Below are 24,473 nucleotides of genomic sequence, written 5' to 3'. Positions count from 1 at the left end.
TATGTGTATACAGTACGCCTCAACGTTATGTACCTACATTCAATTCGTTGTTTTGAAAGTACAAAACGCTCTGCTGCATTTTGTTTCTTATTGACATGTTTTGCATATCCCTAGTGTGATTTAAGATTAATTATGTATATAAGTATTCGGAAGAGAAGCTACGAGCAACAATGTTGCGTAAATGGGCCGCGACCCGCAGCCGTCGCGCGGTGGCAACTACTAGAGCGCAAGCTGTACGCTAACCACAAGATGTAGAAGTTATATTTTACCTTGTCTTACTACAATACAAAGCTATGGATTTACTAAAAGTTACATAGTACTAGGTGCATCATCTTTCTTTAAACCATAGAAAACCTAAATACTAAACGATACCAAGCTCTAAACGGTGAAAAGAACCAAAGCTGGAGTAAAATGCTAATATGGGTATATCTTAATAATTATTATAAACACCTTAAATTAATTTTAAAGCTATAAGTTATCTAATTATGTCTTATTCATGCGTGCTGAACTAAACTTAAAAAGAAAAGGCGGAATATGATAATGTCATAAAAGACATCAAACGAGACTGGTATCAAAACGTTTGACCTCAAATAAAACCAGATCCACCCATAAACAGTTTCCACTGTTTGATGTTTGCTGTTATCGCCAGTTCGGATTCGTGCAGTACTTGTAGGCTATTGGTAAGTTTCACCAACGCCCCGTTCCCATGAATCCAACCTATTTCAAAGAGTGTCGTTACAATACTAACCGCATGCGAATCGAGTTTTTAAAAGTAAAACTTAACTTCGGTGTATTCCCACTGTTCCCACCTTCCCCAGAGCAATAACTTTGGTAATCGCGAGTATAATGTACGGCTCTGAACAGGATAGACTGCCAATAATAGGCTCAAAGGAACAGTAAAAAAAGGGGACGCGGTTACCTGCTCCCAAAAACTAACGCGCGTCGTACTGAAGTTTTAAAGTACGTTACTTACTAAGTTTGCGTTTTGGAGTAGAATGCGCAATTTGTACTTGATATGTTTAATTGAATTGTAGAATTCGTTTCTTTAGCTCTAATTTCACAAACATATGTGTTTGTTTATTGTTATACCTGCATAATGCTGTTAAACCATCACTGTTTTCCATTTCAAAATTAGGACTATAATAATTGATTCCTAAAATTTTCATAGATCTACAATTGATCAAATAGTTTGTACGGCAACGGAAACACCCGGATGTCTTGGTAACAAAACAACAAATTACAAGAGACGTGTTTTGCTCATATGGAGCTTTAAAAAAAAGTTAATATCGCACGTTTCTAAGAACCTAAGTGCCAAAATTCGCGGCAAGGCATTGAAGAACTACACTTGAACTAATACATCACTTGTTAATATTCAAGAAAAAAGTTTTAAAGTTGTAATGGGTCACTGAAGTCAACAAGAGCGCGATGCGAACCGCGATGGAAGCGACGCGCGCGCGTCCGTCCGCCGGCAAAGGTGGATGCACACTGGCCTGTGTTGACTAATGTTATATTGCTGCCCTGGTGAGTGACTACATTGAATAAAACGGAGTCACGGAACTGAGCCAAACCCCAAGGAACCCGGATCACCAGTCATTGTAGTGTTATTTATGGGCAATAAATAGGTATCGGGTGTTAAGGGAAGTGACAAAGACAAATTTATCTTAGTTATGGATATTTTTACATTATGTATTAGTATTATTACTTATAAGTTTACCTACTACTGAATATTATAATACTTAGAGACTCTACATTGGTCTAAGCTACTTTGAAATGTATCATTAATTTTTTTTACCTAATTGTTTATTCTTCAGTCTTCAGTTTGTACTCTTATTTTTAATATGAAAAATACATTATATAACATAATAAGTATTTTTATTATAGATATCCGTATTGTGTTAAAGAGCATAACATTCGGACAACTTAAAAATCCTACTACTTATAGAGTTTTGTTCAGATCGTAGACATCAGTTTTATTGTGATATCGTGGCGTGCCATCCCTGAAACTCACGAGTAAGTGAATATAAGCATCTTCACAAAAAAAAACATACTTTCAGCCCTGATGAAGAAAGAGCGGGCACACTATCGCGGCACTTGTTGCGCAAGCTCTCGGGATTTATGGGCCACGCTCGAGTTACACTTGATAAGGGACACGCAAGACAAGAGCGTTATGTTTGTAGTGTAAACAAAGGATCATATCAATAATACAAGATGTTCCACAGGTCTGGGGAGATCCTAGTTGAAATTAGGCATTTTAGACAATTTTCTAAATAGATTTTTAGAATTACAGGTGCAACTTGCATGTGAAAACTATGGATATCCAACCGCTGGAAGAAGGGGGGCTAATACCTAGCTTGTGCAGATCATTTTAAGCACTTGGCCCCTGGAGCAAATTTACACTAGAGCCAAAAAAGTGTCATGGCCCTCGAAAATCGGTGGAAAACGGCGAAATGCTAATTTTTGAAATACGAGCGAACGAAATTTGTAATCTAGTGGTATTGGCCACTCGATTTCAATTCTATTAGTAGAATTTAAACGCCTAGTTAGTAGTGGAGATATCATTTAACGAAATACACGAAATCGAGTGGTCGAATTTCAAAAATCGACCCCCGGGGAGTTCGCTATGTCTAATAGACTAGACAAAAAGATTCAAAATCGCTCTCCTTCTTGATGCGACTGGCAAATCATATTACTTTTTGGCAACCGGGTTTTTTAACCTAATTAGACCCTGCTGAATCAGAATTTGCCGGTTGCTCGATCGAAATCTTGACCGGAAGTTAGATATTTGACATTAAAGGTCCCTTTTTTTCGTTTTTCGTAAATAACTCTTAAACGGTGGCGCATAGAAAAAAATGTTCTATTACATAAGTAATCTACATAAAATTGCCTACAAGAAAGAATCAGCACAATTTTTCGCTAGGATCAATATTCAAAGAGATTTCAACGCGGGAAATTTAACTATAATCACTTCTAAGGTCCCGTTTTTTAGGTTTTCGTAAATAACTCATAAACGGTGGCCAATATCAAAAAATGTTGTAGACTTTAATAATCTACACAAAATTTTGAATAAAAAAGCTTCAATACACTTTTAGCAGGGATCAATATTTAAAAAGATAATAAAGAGGGAAAGTTAATTATAATAAATTCTAAGGTTCCTTGTTATTATTTTTTCGTTAATAATTTGAAAAGTATGACTCATAGCAAATAAAATCTTATACCTACATAAATAATAAACGTAAAATTTCCTACAAGAAACATTTAGAACACTTTTCGCTAGGATCAATATTTAAAAAGACAAAGCAGCGGGTAAGTTAATTATAATCAATTTTAAAGTCCCTTTTTAGTTTTGTGTAAATAACTCGTAAACGGTGTCCCATAGCAAAATAGGTTTTTAATAACAAATTATCTACATAAAATTTCCTCCAAAAAACATCTAGAACACTTTTCTCTAGGATCAATATTTCAAGCGATATTAAAGGAAGAAAGTTAATTACAATCAGTTCACAGGTCACTTTTTTTTAGTTTTTCGTAAATAACTCGTAAACGGTGGCCCGTTGCAAAACAATATTCTACATAATTACTAAACATAAAATTGTCCACAAAAAAGGTTCTGTACACTTTTTCGCTACGATCAATATTTAAAGAGGTATTAAAGGGGGTAAGTTAATTATATTCAATTTCCAGGTCCCTATTTTTAGGTTTTCGTCTATATAGGTAAAGAACTATTTTATTTTATTTTATTTTAAAAATGTAGACCCAGTAGTTTCGGAGATAAAGGCCAGACCATCCCCCCGATGGTAATTTTTAGGTATTTTAATGTTTTATTTTGGGGGGAGGGGCTTTATCTCCGAAACTATTGGGTCTAAAATTTTGAAAAAATATACAAAATAGAACCTCTATAGATGACAGGAAAACCTATTAGAATTATGCAGTCAAGCGCGAGTCGGGCATTACTTAGTTTTTGAACCGATCCCGACAGGTTTTTTAAAGGCAATCACTCGCGTTTCACATATACAAAATACATTGTTAAAAATTGGGTAATGTACGGAACCCTTGCAACGGGAGTCCGACTCGCGCTTAGCCGATTTATTTTCATTTTGAGGTACGGAACCCTAAAAAGAGAAAAGTGTTCCATATGTTTTTCGTAGAAAATTTTATATCGATTATTTATTTACAAGAACATTAAGAACTTATTTTGCTATGAGCCTTATTTTACGAGTCATTTACGAAAACCTAAAAATAGGGACCTGAAATGAAACTTACCCCCTTTAATACCTCTTTAAATATTGATCGTAGCGAAAAAGTGTACAGAACCTTTTTTGTGGACAATTTTATGTTTAGTAATTATGTAGAATATTGTTTTGCAACGGGCCACCGTTTACGAGTTATTTACGAAACTCTAAAAAAAAGTGACCTGTGAACTGATTGTAATTAACTTTCTTCCTTTAATATCGCTTGAAATATTGATCCTAGAGAAAAGTGTTCTAGATGTTTTTTGGAGGAAATTTTATGTAGATAATTTGTTATTAAAAACTTATTTTGCTATGGGACACCGTTTACGAGTTATTTACAAAAAACTAAAAAGGGACTTTAAAATTGATTATAATTAACTTACCCGCTGCTTTGTCTTTTTAAATATTGATCCTAGCGAAAAGTGTTCTAAATGTTTCTTGTAGGAAATTTTACGTTTATTATTTATGTATAAGATTTTATTTGCTATGAGTCATACTTTTCAAATTATTAACGAAAAAATAAAAACAAGGAACCTTAGAATTTATTATAATTAACTTTCCCTCTTTATTATCTTTTTAAATATTGATCCCTGCGAAAAGTGTACTGAAGCTTTTTTATTCAAAATTTTGTGTAGATTATTAAAGTCTAACAACATTTTTTGATATTGGCCACCGTTTATGAGTTATTTACGAAAATCTAAAAAACGGGACCTTAGAAGTGATTATAATTAAATTTCCCGCGTTGAAATCTCTTTGAATATTGATCCTAGCGAAAAATTGTACTGAATGTTTCTTGTAGGTAATTTTATGCACATTACTTATGTAATAGAACATTTTTTGCTATGCGCCACTGTTTAAGAGTTATTTACGAAAAACGAAAAAAAGGGACCTTTAATGTCAAATATCTCACTTCCGGTCAAGAATTCGATCAAGCAACCGGCAAATTCGGATTCAGCGGGGTCTAATTAGGTTAAAAAACCCGGTTGCCAAAAAGTAATATGCTTTGCCAGTCGAAATCGTTTTTATGAAAAATATGACCAGTCTATAATTTAAAGTACATAATTATTTTAATACGAAACTGCCAGGCCCGCTTTTGTTGTTGAGATTTGACGTTTTCGTAACCCTTTTACACCCCGATTCTGCAAAGTTGTGCAGTGCAGAGTTAGCGTGTCCGACCCTGACTAAGCAGTATTATTTTATATTAAGTATTTTAGTTCCTAGCTCGTCCGTAGCATAACTACAATGTTAAAGATGTTAAAGTTAATAAGACGCAAACAAAATTAAAATACATACTAGTACTACTCTTCCTTAAGTTTTCCGATGTAAAAAGAGTCCGGAGCAATCTAGTCTTATGAATTGGCACAAGGCAAAAGTTTTTACACAAGACAAGCCGCCAACCTAGAGGTGAAACTAGACCTAATATTTAGTTAGGTTTCCTTATGTGAGCTATGTTTTCCATCGTAGGTAAATAAATACATTACGAGACACTTATTGATACGAGTCGACCAATGATCTCCGGTTTGAAAGGCGCATGCTCTTAGTTAACATTAGAATACATATTTTCACAAATATATTTTTGAACTTTGCAACAAGTAAGGAACCGCGCTGGTTACGATTAGGCATTGGCGATGCATTTATGCCGAGCGCCCCTTGTTGCTAATCTTGGCGGACCGCCAGGCACGCTTCTGTGAGGTGGCTGAAGCACACAACAATGCCTACGTACACTTTGTTGGTGGTAAATGACGACCAATAACAAACTCAATTCACGTAACTATGAAACTAATATTTGTATGAAAATGATGACATCAACTTTTGGATATTTAATACCTAACTAGGACTATGTTTGTGTCAGGGAACAACAAAGGGAACAAAAACTAAACAACATGTTTTGGTTCATTCACTCCACACCCACACGGTACGTACTGTCTATCATCTATAATGTGCGATAAGTATTTGATATATGTCTTAAATCAAAATCAAGGTTATTAATATACCAAGGAATGGTAACTACCTATAATATAAATCAGCACAAATCAACTAACCTTAATAGTGTAACAATAAGCTAAGATGGGGCAAGAGCGATCGATGCATCAAATTAAATCGCCATTGAAACCAATTGGTGGCTCGTTTGTAACCACCGAACGTTTGTTACGTCGCATTTGATGCTAATGTTCTGTCGGAGAGAAACGCAAAAACTCGTACCGACAGCCAACGCTCCGAGCTATTTTACCGCAGCAATTAATACTAACAGTAATTACTATCGGTTCCTTTAACCGCCTCGGACATAACGGAAATACCGATTCACCTTATCGATAAAATGAAATTACGGTTTTCATATAAGGCACATAGCTCGAGCGACGCTTTCATAACGCGGAAAAGCTTTGGTAATCGAAAGTGGCATCGTACAACGATAGGATCGAAACAACAGTGCTTTGTTAACGATTACAAATGTCGAAAACCATACAAAGGCGACGCAAGAACGATGAATGTGCGGGCTCTCCGTTGAATTATTTATGCCGCGATGCTTTACCGACCAGTAAATTAGGAGAACAAAAACAACTATCCAGCAAGCTTTCATTCAAAGGTCCACTTTTTCTTAGTCGGGCGAATTTAATGAGTAAAGACTTTAAAACAATATAGCAGTGTAGGTACCGTTAATTCCCGAAACTCTAATCTCAAGGTGCTCATGTATGAAGTTTTAAAACGTTATATAGATAATATAGATATAGTTTAACAAGAAAAACATAATATAATTACCACTATTATGAAAATAGGTAATATACGATCATTATCAGTTTTATGTTTCTTCATATCATACCTTGCGTACATTAATAGTCGTAGCGTTATAAATCAAAGAAGGAATTATCATCATCCATTAGAACAATTAGCGTTTAATGGGTCTTACTAGGGCAACGGTCAGTATTTCACTCCTCCATCATACGTGTGTACCGAGAACGCAGCCTAGTTCTAAAAGTAAACGTTACATAACGTCGATAGCGAATGCTGGCACTTTATAAATTGTATAAAGCCGGTTTCTGGTTAACATGTGAGGGCAATATCAATGTAGTAATTACGGGTAACGTGTGGCGTCACTTGACATTTATATTTGATTCAACATTCAACGACTACCATCTGGTACTACTCATCGGCGCGGCGCTTGTACTTAAATGAGGGAATACTGTAAATTAAAGATAAAACGATAAATAAATTAAAGGATAAGAGAAAAAGATAAAGACTCATCATCATCAAACAGCTTTTAAACTATCAATTAAACACCTGAAGGCCAATAAAATAATGTCTTTCATGTGTAATTGTCTAATCGATATTACTGCTGTACATTAATGGCAGCGATATACATAAGTGCGAGCGAGAGGCACAAATATTAACAACAGGTTAAGAGAGACTTTCAACCAGATCTCCTGAATATATCTGTAAATTTAGAAGTGTCAGAAATGCAAAAAAAAAATTACCACAGATATTGTATTAATGTGTTAAAAGCTAAATTACTTTCTAGGCTTCTTGACGTAAGGCTATTTTCACTCGAGCTTCTTTGAAAGATATAAAGTTACCTACAATTGTATCTATGGCTAAAACGAGTATGTCCATTATGCTTTTTATTCCGCTTAGAACTGCATAAGTCATGAAACTCATGAATGACAATAATAAGGCTTATCGGTTCCAAGAAGAAATCGTTTAGTCAACTGGCAAAACAATTATAGTTCATGTAAGATAATCTTCGAGGATAGTTGTCGCTTAGTAGGTATCCAAATACCCATTGCAAAAGAGTTACTTTTTACACTTAACTATTACACCTAGTATTACCTAAATACAATTTGGTCCAACTATTATACTAAAATGGTAAAATGTCATTTGATTCAATTAATACACCTAAGTATATACAATTGATAATGATTGTGTGTATTTTACGTTTTTAACACGTACGTTCTTAAACATACTCAATAATGTTTTAACGGTATTATCGAATAAAAAATATCCGTATTCACGACTGGTAAAATCCGCGTCTAGATACCTACCGGAATCAACGAATTAATGAAATAAAATTATATATCGGCATCAGCTACAGAATATAGGCAATGTTCTTTAAAATAGAACGCGAGAAACAACCTCTATAGTTTAAGGAAAATAATTGCCCGTTGCATTGAACGACATATCTATAAAGTAACCATTTTCAATAGCCTGTCCAAACCTAGGCCACGAGCGGTTTTGCTTTCTCGATGAAAAATGTCAGTCAATATCACATACATATCTCTTTCCGGATGCAGGATGTCTGCAGCGGTCGCTGTGTGAAAACGATTCAAAGCTCGCATAGACTAACTTCACAAGACTCCGCGTTGTGCAGACTATACTTGCAGACTCCGTTTAAGAAGAGTTCGATGTCACCACACATAGATGCAATTTTACTTGTGAAATGCTACGATTCGAGGATCACGGCTTAGTTGTATTGTATGTCACTGCCGCATGATCATTGTATCCTATAAAAACCTAGGTACACCATAAAGCATATTTTTTGTAAATATTTTTAATTTACCCGACTACGGGTCATAATTGTGGGCGCCTTTGAGTTAAGCGGTTCGCATTTCCTTACTAAATTTGTACGGGAGCTATGTGTGGTGACCTCAATTGTCCTATGTGCTCTGTCTAATAGTTGAAGTGGGCCGTACCGATTGCAAAGCATGTACGAAGAATATGAAGACTCGCCAGTTTAAAGCATTCTCATTTTAAACTACAAGAACTTCTTGGAATATGAATGATTATACTTTTAATTTGTCCTTTTTCATTTTCACCATTCTTGAAATACCGCTACCACCACCATTCTATGCTTCAAGTAACACCTACGCGGCAACGGCGTATGTATATGTAAGAAGCATAAACATAAACACCCATTAATCAATTATAAAATAAAATAATAACCCTTCCTTTTGGCATGGAAGGTGTCGGTCGGTTAATAAATACGAGAGCGCTCTTGCGCGGTGACCGTGAGTAATGTTATAAGAAGCATCTAGTAGGCAAGCGATCTATGTCCGCTTCACAATGTGACAGTGGCAGTTGGCGACTGGCACACATAGTCGCCACCCGATATGGTATCGGCCGCCGTACCGCCGGCAAATTGCAGTCCAAGGTGCTGCAGCACTATACTAGAATTGTGGTTGTGGCTATGCCGACTCGGGTCACACGACCGCTTTGTTTAATTCATTTGCCGATAAACTTCAATGTCTAATACGCGATTTGAACTTTTTTTTAACGACGTGGCTAATTTACGTCTAATTTTAAATGCACTTAAGAATGGATTTTAAAAGTACTTAGTTTTAAGGAATTATTGATTAATGCTGATTTAATTTTTCACGATTTTAACACAACGTCGGAGGTGAAAAAAAAATGAAAAAATATTTGTTCAATTTAAGAAGTACTTATACAGTTGTATGTGTTGGCGCCTCTTTTTAAGTCATAAATACCTGTGTTAAGAGGCACCGCTCTTCCTTGTTATGTAGGTATATTTTTTAAATAAACATTGATATTAAATGAAATAAAACTATCATACGAGGGATAACAAAAATAATTACTTATAAGTAAGTTTAATTTAACCTAATGAGAATTTGGACTTGCAAGTCAGGTAAATCTTAAAACTTAACTACGCGACTAAGTCTCGTTTCACAATTTAGTAATATTAATTAAAGTTAATTTTGATTGATTCCATGACGAAAATTAAAAACAAAAAAAATTATGCACACATTGCCATTACTAAATATAGGGACTGATAAATTTGCCTAATCCACGGTATCCTCATCGGTGAGATGGTCCTCTGGATTTAATATCACAGTGAAAGCTAAGGAACCAATAGAAACCGACCTACCAGCCCACCACGGGACACAAAACCAAGCATAGTCTAAGTCACCCACACTACTAAATAATATTAGGTTACATTGTTATAAAACAACACTTTAGTTAACTAAGCGGTAGGCATCTCGTGCTTGGCAAACCTGACAAGGTGGCAGAGAGATTAAATTCTGTCCACACTGAAGTGATCGGGTTACAAGTGACTGTTCTAGTTAATCGGACGTCGCAAGTTGTTTACGGGACGAGACTAATATTAATACACTCATACTTATGTTCAAACGTAGCCCATAAGTAACTTAAATGAAATGCCTTTGTGACAGGTTTAAAGGAAAGCACAAATTGTCTAGTAATTTGTTTTCAATGGTTAGCGTAATTATGAGACCGGTTCCGAAATGAAGGAGGTAACAATAGTGGGTACTTACGTTTGTTGTGAGCTGAGTAGTCAATGTGTGTACTTTTTCTTTGGCATCAGCGAGTTCTCTCCTCAGCTTCCGTACCTGTCAATGAGATGACATTTTCAATTGCAGTACCTAGCATATATACCTTCGATAATATAGATCTAATAAGTCACTTAAAAATAAGGGAATGATTGAAAAATTAATGGAATAACAGATGAGCTTATTTCGATAAGTTCAACAAATAATTCATATTTTAAGTGAGTCATATACTCAACTAACAAAAATTTGCTCTATATATATATATATATATAGCTCTAAAAATAGTTTTGAACCTAAGTTTTACAGGTTTCAGTAATGTGGGTCACAAAACAGACACATCGATCGCTTCTGTCCCTTAAAGGAGATTATCTTTTATAGCTAACAGTTTCTATAATAGTAGTTGCCTGCCGCTTAGGAGTCCCTTCTGACACAAAATGTGTTGGGACCGTAATTCTAAATTGAGTTTGCCGAACAATAATAAGAAAACACCTGCAATGGACAGACACTGAGGTAAATACGTAAAGTGTTATTTGAGTATCAGTGTAGAATGGGACTGTCAGTTTTATGGCGCGTTCTATACTTTCAGTCGTATTCGAACAATGAGATACGTCATATACTAGATATTGAAACGATATGGATTGGAATGGATATGTCAGTGTCAACAAGTATCAAAATTTACGTTTCTTCAAACAAAACCGTCACTTTTGACAGTTGTTGGACACTGACATATCCAATCCATATCGTTTCAATATGAAAAACGAAAAATGACACGTAATTTGACGTATCTCATTGTTCGAATACGGCTGTTTGTGTGAAATAAAGATGGGGTGTCGTGTGCGCCAGCCCTTAAGCATATCTTTTCCGCTTATTCACCGGTACTTAGATCGCAGATCTGTGACGGTGACTGACGCGTAACGGATTTCAACCGCGTGATCCTTTTACGTTTGCGCTACCTTTTACTCCCACTGACCGGTGAATTATTTTAACCTATCACGCCCGTTTTGGCAGACTGTGAAGGGAAACATTTACACATGAGAACGGGTTCTGGATTTTTTGCAATATCTAAACTGACTATAAAGGCTCGATATTTTCTAATAAAAATCAGGCCAAGTACCTACGTGTCAGACTACGCACAGTGGAGGGTTCCATGCCTTTCTGCAATACAATATTAAATAAAAATACACACACAAGAGGGTGGCACTTAAAAACCCATATAAAAACAACTTTAGAAGCGACTATATTTTGTATTATGTAAATTTACGTAGCTGCGTAGGTAGGTGTAGTATATAATGATGTTGATGTTAACTGATTTTTTTTTAATTTTAGCGTAACATCATCCCCTAAATACACGGTGTAACACGAGGAAACCCGAATATTTTTAACAGCGTATTCCTCATCATATTATTTAGACACAAAACTGTCCTATAAACTTTGTTGAAATTCGCCTAGTTTTAGAGATAAATTTATTTAAAAAAAAAACAAGTTTTTATTGTTACATGGTGTAAAAGGCCTTTTTGATGGTGATGTTGCTGCTATGGGACGTAGTCTAAATATCCTTATTGATAGATGTCAAAAAGTGACAAGCAGGGGTCGGACAAAAAGTGCGGATGACGTAAAAATTACGTAATCTTGCACACAGGATGATGTTTGAGTTTGTATTTAAACTTCCGTGTCACGTACTTCCAAAAACGGAAAATTGCCACAATATTCGAGTAAAGATGACATTAAGAGCGTTTTCTTATACATTAGTAAATATAAATTTTAGCTAAATATAATCGTGAAGATACAATAGCTAAACAATAACGAAGTCAATTTATTGTTCATCTGATTGACAATGTGTCAGTCAAAAACGTACTTACTCATTTCAAGTGGCGATATCGTTTAATAAAGAGGTTGATAAATGATAAGTGATAATTGTTTATGAAAATCAAAAATACTATTTGAAATCATCCTATAAGTGGTTTGACGTCATCCGCACTTTTTGTACGACCCCTGGTGACAAGTAACCCTTTGCAAAAAGTAGGTTTTACGAAAAACAAATATAAAAATCAATTTAAGTGATAAGTTTACCAATAACATTATATTTTTATGTACAAATACATTAAAAAAATTAAAAAAAAAGAAAACAAAACAAAAAACATTTTTTTGGCGAAATTGACCTTAACTCATCTTGTATTTTTCCTTCTTTTGACCTCAGAAATGCGTGGTTAAAATTATTCGGTTTCCTCATATTACACCGTGTATATATAAGCGGCTTACAAATCACGCCGAGTTTTAAATGTCATATTCAAATGTCAAAAATATTAAATAAAATCTCTATGACATACGGACAGACGGATACTATATTTGTATAGATCCACTGTTTTACCGTTCGCATGATAAAGCTGAATGCTTAGTGCTAGCAGAGATATATATATATATAACTCCGTATAAAGATAAATAAAGTCTAAGAAAAAAAGGGCCTCGGAAATCAAGAAAAACTCATTCTCGAATAGATGGCGCACACACCTTTGGCCTATTCTCGGCTAGATGGCGTTGATGACACCGTTTGATATTTAACAATTTTAACACATGTCAGTGAAAGAACATGGGTCAGTATGTAAAAATCATTTATCCGTAAACATATTTTGATTAATTTATACATTTTCAATTTTATTTTGAGTTATAGTCGTCTGTCGATAGATGGCAGTAAAAAACATTTTTTTGGCGAAATTGACCTTAACTCATCTTGTATTTTTCCTTCTTTTGACCTCAGAAATGCGTGGTTAAAATTATTCGGTTTCCTCATATTACACCGTGTATATATAAGCGGCTTACAAATCACGCCAAGTTTTAAATGTCATATTCAAATGTCAAAAATATTAAATAAAATCTCTATGACATACGGACAGACGGAGACTATATTTGTATAGATCCACTGTTTTACCGTTCGCATGATAAAGCTGAATGCTTAGTGCTAGCAGAGATATATATATAACTCCGTATAAAGATAAATAAAGTCTAAGAAAAAAAGGGCCTCGGAAATCAAGAAAAACTCATTCTCGAATAGATGGCGCACACACCTTTGGCCTATTCTCGGCTAGATGGCGTTGATGACACCGTTTGATATTTAACAATTTTAACACATGTCAGTGAAAGAACATGGGTCAGTATGTAAAAATCATTTATCCGTAAACATATTTTGATTAATTTATACATTTTCAATTTTATTTTGAGTTATAGTCATCTGTCGATAGATGGCAGTAAATTTACAGTGACTACAACATTTACTATGACAGGACCCCTCTATACTATCTATTCTTTTTGGTGCTAGCAAGAGTACGGTGGTCACTCGTTGTCGGTGCACAACAACGTCTGTGGTGTGAGGCAACCGGGGTTACAATTCCTCTACTTACGTCGTGTGCCTGCCTCTCCTCGGAGCCCGCGCCCGCGGCCAGCGACGACGCAGTCGAAACCAGCGAGGCGGTCGACCCGTGAACTGTTGGAAAACAATCGGTAAGTTTTCGAATTATATTACCTATACACTATCCTCCTTATTCATAAACGTTTACTAAAGTTTACAAGCCGATAATAATCGTTTGTCCCGTTCAAATGTATTGGTATGATGGAAAGGTATATGAACATACATCGGGGTTTTCGGTGCGAGAATGATTTCGTGTATTTAGAACTTTATTTATTGTAAAATAATTACCGAACTATGAATTAAACGTAGGTAGTAAGGTCCAAATGTCCTTAGAAATGTTAAATTAGTATAGTTTTTTACAGTTTTTACCTGTTATTTGGCTAGTGTAAAACATTCTCGCACCGAAAACCCCGATGTATGTTTATGAATAAGGGGGTATATGTATTTACACAATTTAAATCAAGTCATTTGTTACTTAAAGAAAAAGCTTGAAATTAAAAACCGTCATTGAAAATTAAACATGATTTTTAAATTCTAACAAAATTAATACCCAATTCGAGATACTGTCGAATTTCATTTTGTCTTTTTCAGTTCAGTTCAGTCTGTCACACGAAAAGCTATGATATACTTTAAATAGTTTAAATTGCTCTGTAGATGGTTGCTACAAAAATGTGTACATATCCATTAGCCCATTTTATTAAGTCCAAGACTACTTAAAATACATCTACAACTACATTCTAAATACCTTCTGTTATTTATACACAAGTTTCCGAATAAAATTGTCATGTACGGCCGGACGAACGAAAGCCCTTCACCCGCTGGACAAAACTAAGGGATTAGTTTTCGTATTTTTTTAAAAGAAACATTAAAATTATTTTATCCCATTAGGTGTTACGTGTTTAGCTTGGCCTCATTATTTCGTTTATTGTGTTATGATATTGATTTAATGTAATCAAATTCACGCATTAGGTATAATCAAGCATTGAACAAATAAATCAAATCGATAACTTATAAAGGTGAAATGAGGCTAACGATGGTGATATGTAAGTATTTCAGAATTAAACTGATAAGTATGCATGTACAGTCATCTGCATTAATATATTACACAACGAAGGCCGCAAAAATATCTGCCACGATCTTATTTGTAGAGCCATATCAGCATTTAATGACATCGTGGAAAGTTACTATAAGTGGGTACCTGCGTAAACTAAAAACAGGTACATGCGCGTAAAAAACGTTACCATACTTTTGTCATGCAGGCAGGTAAGATGCAACCTTTCATTGTGAACATATTTATCAATGGAACCCAATCGATGTTGCGTGACCGGTACACGGCAGAAATAGTAATTTGTTGTACAATGAGGCAAAGTTGCTGTTTAACCTCTCGTACTAATATTGATACCTACCCGAGCAAGCGAAAGATTTCAAAATGGTTCGACAAGTGGAATTTTGAGCGTTGCGAGGGTTTCAAGGCACGAGGGTTAAGGGTTCCCCGCGGTTATTATCGATTTTTGATCAGTTTTCGAGTCGATACTCCTATATTTGCACGACAGATAGAATTATAAGACAAACTGCTATCGGTTCTTCAATCTTTTATCTCCATTCTTGTTTTTTCATTTGTACTCTGCCTATTTCGCACTCACGAAATGTTCTTATGTATACGAGATGCCTTCCCTTTTGCACATTTCAATTATCTTTTTTTCGGATCGGCCTACGAGACTTAGCTTCGGCTCAAGTCGTGCGCTGCAGTAAGTTTGATGATGATAATCTGTATAAAAATTAACGTTCGCCTCGCCACTGTCAAGGCAATAAGCGTAATTCTTTGTATTATAACGTACCGTCGTCATTCTTCTTGGCGTAGTGGTGGGAATGCCTCGGCGTGTGTATGACGTTGCCGGGCTGGTGCGTGGGGCTGAGCGCCGACCGCGGCGACGGCGACGGAGGCTCCGACACGCCGTAGTTAATACCTGGAAGATATTGCTTAGTTAGGGTCGCTCAGAATAGGTACCCGAAGACTATCTCGGGTCAGATCGAAAGCAGTTGCGGGAAATGAGACCATTTCGTGACGCCGTTTGGCGCCAAAGTCGGCTGTGGCCGTCACCGGAAAGTCCTGCGACTGCGACAACGACGCCAACAATGGTTACAGCCGACAGCTTCGCCAATGCAATAGGGACTTACGCGGGACTCCATAAAATTCAATTTCGCTTAAATAATCGCGGCCTGGTGTCCGGGGCATGGCATATTCCTTCGCCGTTTGGCGTTCAAAATGTTAAGAGCCACCCCACACTAGCGTATTTCGAGTGTCGGCGTCTAGCAGCCTCAAAATCACCCAAATTATGCAACATACACATGTCTGATTCTGATAAAATATGTTACCTTGTCCCCCAGGTCCATATTGCACGGGCAGGCAATAATAAGGCTCATAGTCACTCTCGGAAGACCTTTGCAGCATCGATGGATACAACTTCTCCGACTTCGTAGATCTGCAATGACAGAATACTTAAACGAAATGCTCTAGGACTGCACCATCGCGAATACATAAGGCGCAGAACACACAGCGCGAGGGTACTTCGCTACAAAGCGATTTAAATGTCAGGGCTATAACCGCGAAAATCGAAGTTTTTTTCTGTCACTCTAATTACGCCTTCATTGGAGTAAAAGAGAAAGATCCCAGCAATTTGCGAATTTCGGTTTTCGCGGTAGCCGCTCTGTATGTGTAGTCATACAAAGTTACGAAGTTTTGCTTAGTCGCCCAACAACGCTGTGGTGTGTTCTACGTCTAAGGCTCGGCACGAAAACGACACATTTAGCTGACAAAAGCTCATTATAAAAGTACGCTTAAGTGATTGGTTATCCATATTAGTTATGAATGGTCAAAATAAAACAAAAATAAGTAAGTAACTGAATGAATTTCGACGCATTATCACTTACAAAATTAAAATTGTTATTGTTGATGGCTTCAAAATAATGAGTGATTATTGCAATTTGTGAAGTGTAACAAAATTAATCAATAAATTAGTGGAAAGAAGCCGTGCCAAGTCATGCGAATGTAATAAGAATCTTTTACGGGAAGCGTGCCACCTGGAAGCCAAAACAATCAAATTTCCAACCGTGGCATACCTTGGGAATGTCCTATCTCTCAGATAGCTAAAAATTGTAATTATCAATAAGATTATTTTAACTGCGTTTATTATTCAAAGGAATTATAAGTTCGATGGCAATGAAGAAGAATGTTAAGCATGACGAATGAGTTCAGTGATTGAAGATGAGATGTGCGCATGACTCCCATATCCCCTTATGTTCCTATACACATATTTACCACTTCAGGTTTTGAAAAGAAGTTGTGTACTGACGTGTGCTAAAATAGAGTTATATTTTTCTGTTGAGCAAGAGCTCAACCATATAACACGTCTCGTTATATATGTATGAGCTCAAAATAATATCTTTAAAAGTTTACTCTAACTTTAATTTATATTCCCGTATCACATTATCCATTCTACCATAAGTATTTTACAACTGGTCGATCAGGTATGGTGAGGGATAGTAACCTATCTACCTCTAGGTATACTTAGTAGGTTTTTTTAAATATTTCGATGCTTGTCGCGCGACTTTAGTAGATACTTATAATTGTTGGGGTCTTAATGAAATTTAAAATATTTTTTATTAATTTAAATAGATATTAAAGTTTAATATGAGCAGAATCGGTCCACTAGTATGGCAGCTCTCCATGAAATATACCTACTTCATTCTTGGTAGGCCGAAGCATCACTAGATAGTTTAGAATACCGAACCCACCTAATGCTGTTGCTCCGGTTTAGCCTGGAGCCCTGCGGTTCCCGGTGCATGATGAGCTTATTGTGAGTGAGTGAGCTGCGGTGATGTGAGTTAGGAGAGGAGGTGTGGTTGTGCGCGGCCGAGTGCAGCGACGTGAGTGACTCCATCGACTCGCCCTCGGACAGCCGCCCGCTCGCGGAGTAAGTGTTGCTGAAAGGGGAAAGGCGATCAAGGGACATGCTGGTCAGATGTTTTTTTTTTCAACAACTGACCGGGACAAGCATGATTTAGACGTTTACATACGTGTTGCGATACATCTAGTTTAAGGTAAAAACAAAACACAAATAGCACACAGGTAGTGGGCAAAGGCGGAATGAAAAGGACTAGGAATGTTAATGATTATGATAAGTACATACTGTATAAAGTTTGAGAAGTTTAAATTTAGAGGATATAACCAAATGGAGTAGCCATTAACAGGCGTTGCCCTCTGTCGAAAATAGGCGGCCAATGGTCATACACATTGTATGGACTGACGTTTATCTGTCATGGCTATTTTTACGTTACATATACATTTGACGTGCCCCTGCCCCTCCCCCGCAAAAATCGGCAGGCTATTTGGTACCAAAAATTACAGACAAGGTGTTAAATCCTCTAAGAGTTTAAAAGCTCAGAGCCGGTTGCAACTGTCAATTTTAAAGAATTCTGCTATAGATGTAATTTTTCAAATACAGAACTTTATTTACTAGAATCTAGATAATCAAAGATAGATCAGATAGATAATAAAAAAAAAACAACCGACCCTTAGAGTTGTAAATTATGTATATATATTATTAATACACGAAAACTTCACACCACTCTCTGCTATACAACACTATACCTTGATCTATTTTACAAACAAGAATATTCACCTGTGCCTCAGCCAAGGAGCGTAGGGTATTCCATAATCTGACTTCACTTCAGAATAAGTTTGGGTATCAGAAAGACTGCCATCACTGATCTTGATCCCACCTCTTGGTGTAATTCTAAAAAGATAAATAAAAATTGATTGGAAGGTATAGGTACATACATATAATGTTGTGTGGTCAAGGCAGATATCCAAATGGGACTAATATAAAAGTTCCCAGGATCTTAAAGATATATTCAAGTATGTAAACCATCTTGTTTGCTCACAATGATAAGATATGACAAGTGCACAGTAAATATAATATTTATAGCAACTTATAAGCACTTGAGTGAAACCAGAAAAACTTTACCTGAAAGTATGTGACATTAATTTTTCTTGTTTTATTATAAAAACAAAACAAAAGTGACCACATTGAATTGACTGCCGCTGACATCAAGAGAACTTTGCAGTAGACTTATTTGTATTGACCAAGTGGCACTAATACAGGCCCGAATTCAGATTTAAAATGTATGGTTTGAATTTATTAAGATTGTAGCAAGAGAGTACCTAGTTGAAACTTTTATAGACCTTAAAAAACCAACTACTTATAGAGTATAGATGTGGCATTCTATGCATAAGCATGCATGAGCAAAATTAACCTTTAGGTATGCCACATTATTGACATGCATTAATGTTTCTTGGTGAGTCAAAACATTTAGGTTGTTGGGTAATATTTTTTATGAAATCAAAATTTAATTTATTTTTTGTTTTTAATTTCTATGCAGCTAGCTCTTTGTGGCCATTGTGTCTGTGACCCTTGCATGAGAAATAGATAATTTCACATAACTCACAAGTGTTTGATACCTAATTATTTACTTGTGGCAAATTTGTAACCATTGTAAAAAGTTTTGAGTCCTGCCCTGCACTTCAGTTATTAAAATCTATGTAGGTACCTATATGTACTAAAGCAAAAAACTGTGGTTATCTCTCTGTCTAACATTAGAGAATGTGAACATACCATCTCAGCAGACATCTAAATTGTTTAATTGTTGATGTTGGCCAACCAATTGGCTGACCAATTACCACATTGTGTTGATTATAAGATCATCAGCTGTTTAGTGTAATTCATGCTATAGTGAAGTATCTTTGAGCTCCTACTATTTAAAAATAAATGTTTTTACCTGTGATGATGAAAAAGTGCAGCAAAATCATGTGTCCCAGGTTTAGGCAGGGATTGAGAACCGAGTAGCCGCTCCCGTACCGATGCCGATAACTGCGCTGCCGCCGTACCACCGAGTGAATAAGACTTCGGACCAATTCCATTTTCTGTTACAAAGTAAAATACACGGTGTAATTCACGCGTGTCACATTAGGAATAAAAAAAAAAACATTGTGCATTTTTCACATTGGTCTTTCAAATTTTGCAATAACTTACTGTGAATCTGAAGGTCTTGGGTGCAAGTTTGAGTCCCGCCAGATACCTTAACCTTAGTACGGGGAACTGCTGAAACTTGAGCCATTCTACCACCTAGAACAACAAACGATGCGATGCTAACAATTTAATTGCGTTGCACGATTGCTCACACTTTTATTCATGATTTAAACTATTGTACGTCGACATTTTCCAAAACAAAATAAGAATTCGATTTCTAAAAACACTCACAACATGTCTTATTAGTTTTATGTTCGTTTTATTACGTTTGTGCAATTGCATGATTAGCGATTGGCGCGTACATCGAATTAAATTTGACAAGTTGATTTTGTTTTAGTCGTCCCTCTCGACAGGCTAAAGCACTAGGCCATACAACCCTGGAAAAGATGAGAAAGATGACAAAATTCGTCATTAAAAGAAAGGACCTAGTGTTTGAATAAAAAATACTGTCCCATTCTATTGTGTGGTCTTACTTTACTCAAATTTATAGCCACAATAAAATAATTAGTATTTTTCTTTTATAAACATATCAAATACCTATACACTGGCAAACCCACTTTGCCAATAGAAAAAGGTATGAAATTAAATCTATGAGAACCACGCTTACTTTTTTTAAATTTGCCTCCTTTTGTCTACTGACGGAAATAGCTTGCCAAACTATAGGCCACTTTTCTTATAACAGCGCCCTCTATATTTACAAGTTACCAACAAAAGTCTGTAATATTCATCAATAGATGTCGCCCATTAAGTTTTATAGCTCCATCTAGCAGCGAGTAGAATTGCGCGATAGTTTGTGTTTTGAAAGTAATATACTAGATGGCAGCAAAAATAAAAGTTATGATTTTTATTCCTCGCATTGATTTTCATACCATCATGAGCACGAGTTGGCATGAGCAAGAAGCGTTACTTTGGAGTGAATGATGTCATTTTAACGTATGTATTAAAAATGTAATATTTTTAATATGTACCTATTAAAAATGTTACCTTAAAAATGTAACATTTTTAATACATAGTAAAAATGTTACCTATACGTATTCTAAAAAATAGACTTCAATGAAACATATGCGTTTTGAACACATACTAAATAAAATACGAAATAAGCTGACTAATTGTGAGTGTTTAACCTAATCTACTCTGAGAAATAAATAGTAAAATGCGCAATCTTCAAACCAAAATATTTGTAGGTTTCAGTGAAAGGCCTTTGTCACTGAGTTAACAAATATTTAGCTTAAAACTGTTTTGAACGTATTTGCCCAATAATTAATGTTGCATCTTTTCCATTTGATCAAATAAAATAAAAAGATAAGTAAGTATGCGATACAATTGCGCAAATACGATCTAGTGCCAACCTTTAAACCTGCGCTACTCCTGCCACCAAAAGGACTAGACTAAACCTTGTGCCAAAGGAACGTGGCCATTTACCTATAAAATTCGCTTTGCGACCTAACCAACATACACAATGAATTAAAAATCGCTATGCCAATATAAACAGTCGCTGTAGCAATAAAACTAATGAACTCGAGTTCGATTCTACATTGATATTATAATTACCGTGCCCGTGCTGCGGAGGGCTGTTGGACTGAGCAGTTGGTTGCTGCACTCCGTTCTGTCGCTTCACGTAACCGAAGTTCTGTGGCACTTTGGCCTTGCTGGAGCAGTTGCTGCCGTTGCCTCCGCTCGAAACGCTCGATGGGCGTGAAGAAGAACCACTGGGCGATTGGATCTGAAAAAGAAGTGAAGGTCTATTAGCGATTAAACAAACATTTTTTTATATACCATCTTATCGTCTCTTAAAAAAAAGGGTCCCTACATTATTCAATGCAGTCGCGGACGACGAAGTTTTGTATAATAGAGAAGTTGTAAGCATTTCAAACTTTAGGTAAATTTCTTTTTTTTTCAAAAACGGGATGTTGAAAAGGCCTTTCGCTGGACTTTATGTACGTAAAGTGGAGTTCAATAGAAATTGCCAACAATGGAAACACACGAATTTACTACGAGTAATTACTTCGTAAACTCGCACTTAAGTCTTTTTAAGGACAATCATAACAATACTAACCTATTTCACATGCCTACGTAAATATTTTACATATACTTATTAATTATTAGTTAAAATTTATGTTAATTAATAATACTTCTATAGAAACAACTTGTAAAAATATTAGAGGATATGTATGTGTGTGATATGCTAACAAAAACTGTCATTTTTGTTTATTTAAACTAAGTATTTACCATTTCTATTGAACACCACTTTAAATCAAAGGTTGTTCAAAGTGTTTATCTGAGGATATGGCGTGTTTGGCTTCTGCGTAATGAGAACATAAACATAGCTATTGAGTTGTCTTACCTGAGGCCCGCCACTTCTAGAAGTATGTTGGTTAGAAGAGTTCGCTGCTGCATACTGTAAACAAATATTTACACGAAATTTTAACGTTGTAATGATAATAAGAAACAAGTGAAGCATTCATCATTCATCAACTCATGTCAAGAAAGTCAAGAACCTACTTTAAAGGGTTTTAGAAAAGAGCAAATACCCAACAATGTCGCTTTCTGCAGTATCTGTTCTGCAGTAACGAATAAATTGAGCATATTGTTTCTTCATAAACTTAAAATAGAATTGATAAGGAACATAAGATGATATTAATTTAAATTTGAAAAGAGGAATAATTTGTCATTATAAAACGGAATTTTAATATTCTATATCCTTACAGCAGTTGCTGTGATAGCTATAGAAATAGGTGGGTAATGCAGAATGCACTCGGAAAAAACGCACTGGAACCCGCACAAAGTGTTTACATCACACTGAGCCATAAAATAAGTCTATGACTGAACCTAGTTATGTAAACCGTTAAACGTAGCCGTAGTGCATTAATCTTCAGTTGACGCCGTACGTCACATCACATTCTACAATTGCTGTGTAGACAGTGCATACAATGTAGCGCTGTACGCAGCATACGTCGTCGACCAGAGACCAGGGTCTTAATGTAGTCGAGAGAGACCTGTGGATGCGGCGCGATGCCCAGCTGCTGTGCGGCGGTGAGCTTCTCCCTCTTGTGGTGCTGCGGTGAGTGGTGGCCCGCGCGTCGCTCGCCCTTGCGCCCGTGCGAGGGGCTCGGCGGCGCCGGCGCTGGCTGGTTCTGCAAACATAGGAAACAGCAGCAGTTAGGTTATGCTCATTGGCTGTGGGATAATTCCTTTGACATTTGCCAAAAGTGACTAGTAAGAAAGTTACCCACGAAAGTTTACGTGGTTCATATCATGTACACATAGCAATAAGTCTATAATCGAATAAAATAATAGCGAAAGTTAGCCTGATAAAAAAATTAGATCCACAAACAATGTTTCCCTACCCAATGGTACCTACCTATTCATGTTTCACCAGACAACAATGAACTATTTAGTGTAGTTATATCAGGGCGTTAATTTAATAGTGCACCATTAAATTTCTTCATAGTGTGTTACTCGCGTGTTCTAGTGAAAGTATGTGAACTACTTAGGTAGGTATAGGTAAATAGGTATACGAAAACTTGTGAGTATTTTGTATAAATCTACCTTTACCATAGTATTCTTACATATTAGGTAAGTATAATATATGCTACTGTAGAAATTATTTAAAAGAAACGTCCTAAATGCCTTAATAAAAACACGTAATCAGTACTTTTATAACTAGATAGTTGTTCTAATAGCGCGGTTGCCGCTGGGTCTGCTGCCTGCTGTCGAGCATTGTCCGTGTCCGATTCTCTATTTAACATTCCGTACCATTGGTGGCGTCCCGACTCCAGGTGAGTCCGTGTACTTCTTCCAGGTGGTGTCCTGGCGCGGCGCCGGCGGCTGGCGCTCGGTCTGCTGCCCGCAGTCGGCCTTGCTGCGCGTGCGGCCCACAACGCGGTACACCACCCCGCTGCCGCCCTCCATGCCTCTACTGCGCGGCCCGCGTCTGTCGAAACACCACCACCATAATGCGGTATTCGGAAATAATTTAAATTCAATAATGTTACGAGGGCTTACGCTTACGCTAAGAGTAAGACCAATCGAAAAATGGGCTTGCCTTCGGCCAAATAAACAACGCAATTAGGTGTGAGCATAAAAACTTGGGAGAAGGGTTCATTTTAAGATTGGTTTAACTCTATGTAGGTAGGCGCATCAGCAAAGTTTAGACGAATGTGAGCAAATCATTTGAGCGTGAGGACAAAGTTTCGTTTTTTTTTTCGTTAATATTTATTATAACCTAATATATAATCAAATGCTAATGAAATCCGTTTTTTACATTTACGAATCCTTAATGTTCCCTAAACATACTCTAGTTACACCTAACCCAGGAACCTATTGCTAATAAAATCATTTAAGCTAAGAATTTAGGATAAATTGTGATAGTATTTATCATTTTCGAAGAAAAATTTTCAAGTCAATTTCTTTAAAGTAATTTTCTAGATTTTATCTATAAAAATTCTGGTACCAACAG

At 36.2% G+C, this 24,473-nt stretch overlaps 1 protein-coding gene across 1 annotated transcript in view; it reads right to left on the bottom strand.

The window, feature by feature from the left end:
* The window catches only part of LOC134678543 (protein sickie), a 199,335-nt gene that overhangs the window by 42,072 nt on the left and 132,790 nt on the right, over positions 1-24,473 (bottom strand). The window contains exons 7-19 of the mRNA XM_063537127.1: positions 23,771-23,948; positions 23,011-23,148; positions 22,359-22,412; positions 21,566-21,737; positions 20,018-20,110; positions 19,764-19,908; positions 18,608-18,721; positions 17,721-17,909; positions 17,046-17,072; positions 16,302-16,408; positions 15,764-15,892; positions 13,918-14,000; positions 10,508-10,582 (exon numbers count right to left, since the gene is read on the bottom strand). Of these exons, the coding sequence (XP_063393197.1) occupies positions 10,508-10,582; positions 13,918-14,000; positions 15,764-15,892; positions 16,302-16,408; positions 17,046-17,072; positions 17,721-17,909; positions 18,608-18,721; positions 19,764-19,908; positions 20,018-20,110; positions 21,566-21,737; positions 22,359-22,412; positions 23,011-23,148; positions 23,771-23,948 (1,504 nt within the window). The remainder of the gene's footprint in view (positions 1-10,507; positions 10,583-13,917; positions 14,001-15,763; positions 15,893-16,301; positions 16,409-17,045; positions 17,073-17,720; positions 17,910-18,607; positions 18,722-19,763; positions 19,909-20,017; positions 20,111-21,565; positions 21,738-22,358; positions 22,413-23,010; positions 23,149-23,770; positions 23,949-24,473) is intronic.

Source organism: Cydia fagiglandana, chromosome Z (assembly GCF_963556715.1).
Source record: "Cydia fagiglandana chromosome Z, ilCydFagi1.1, whole genome shotgun sequence".
Lineage (NCBI taxonomy): Eukaryota > Metazoa > Arthropoda > Insecta > Lepidoptera > Tortricidae > Cydia > Cydia fagiglandana.
This window is presented reverse-complemented; position numbering and strand designations above follow the sequence as displayed.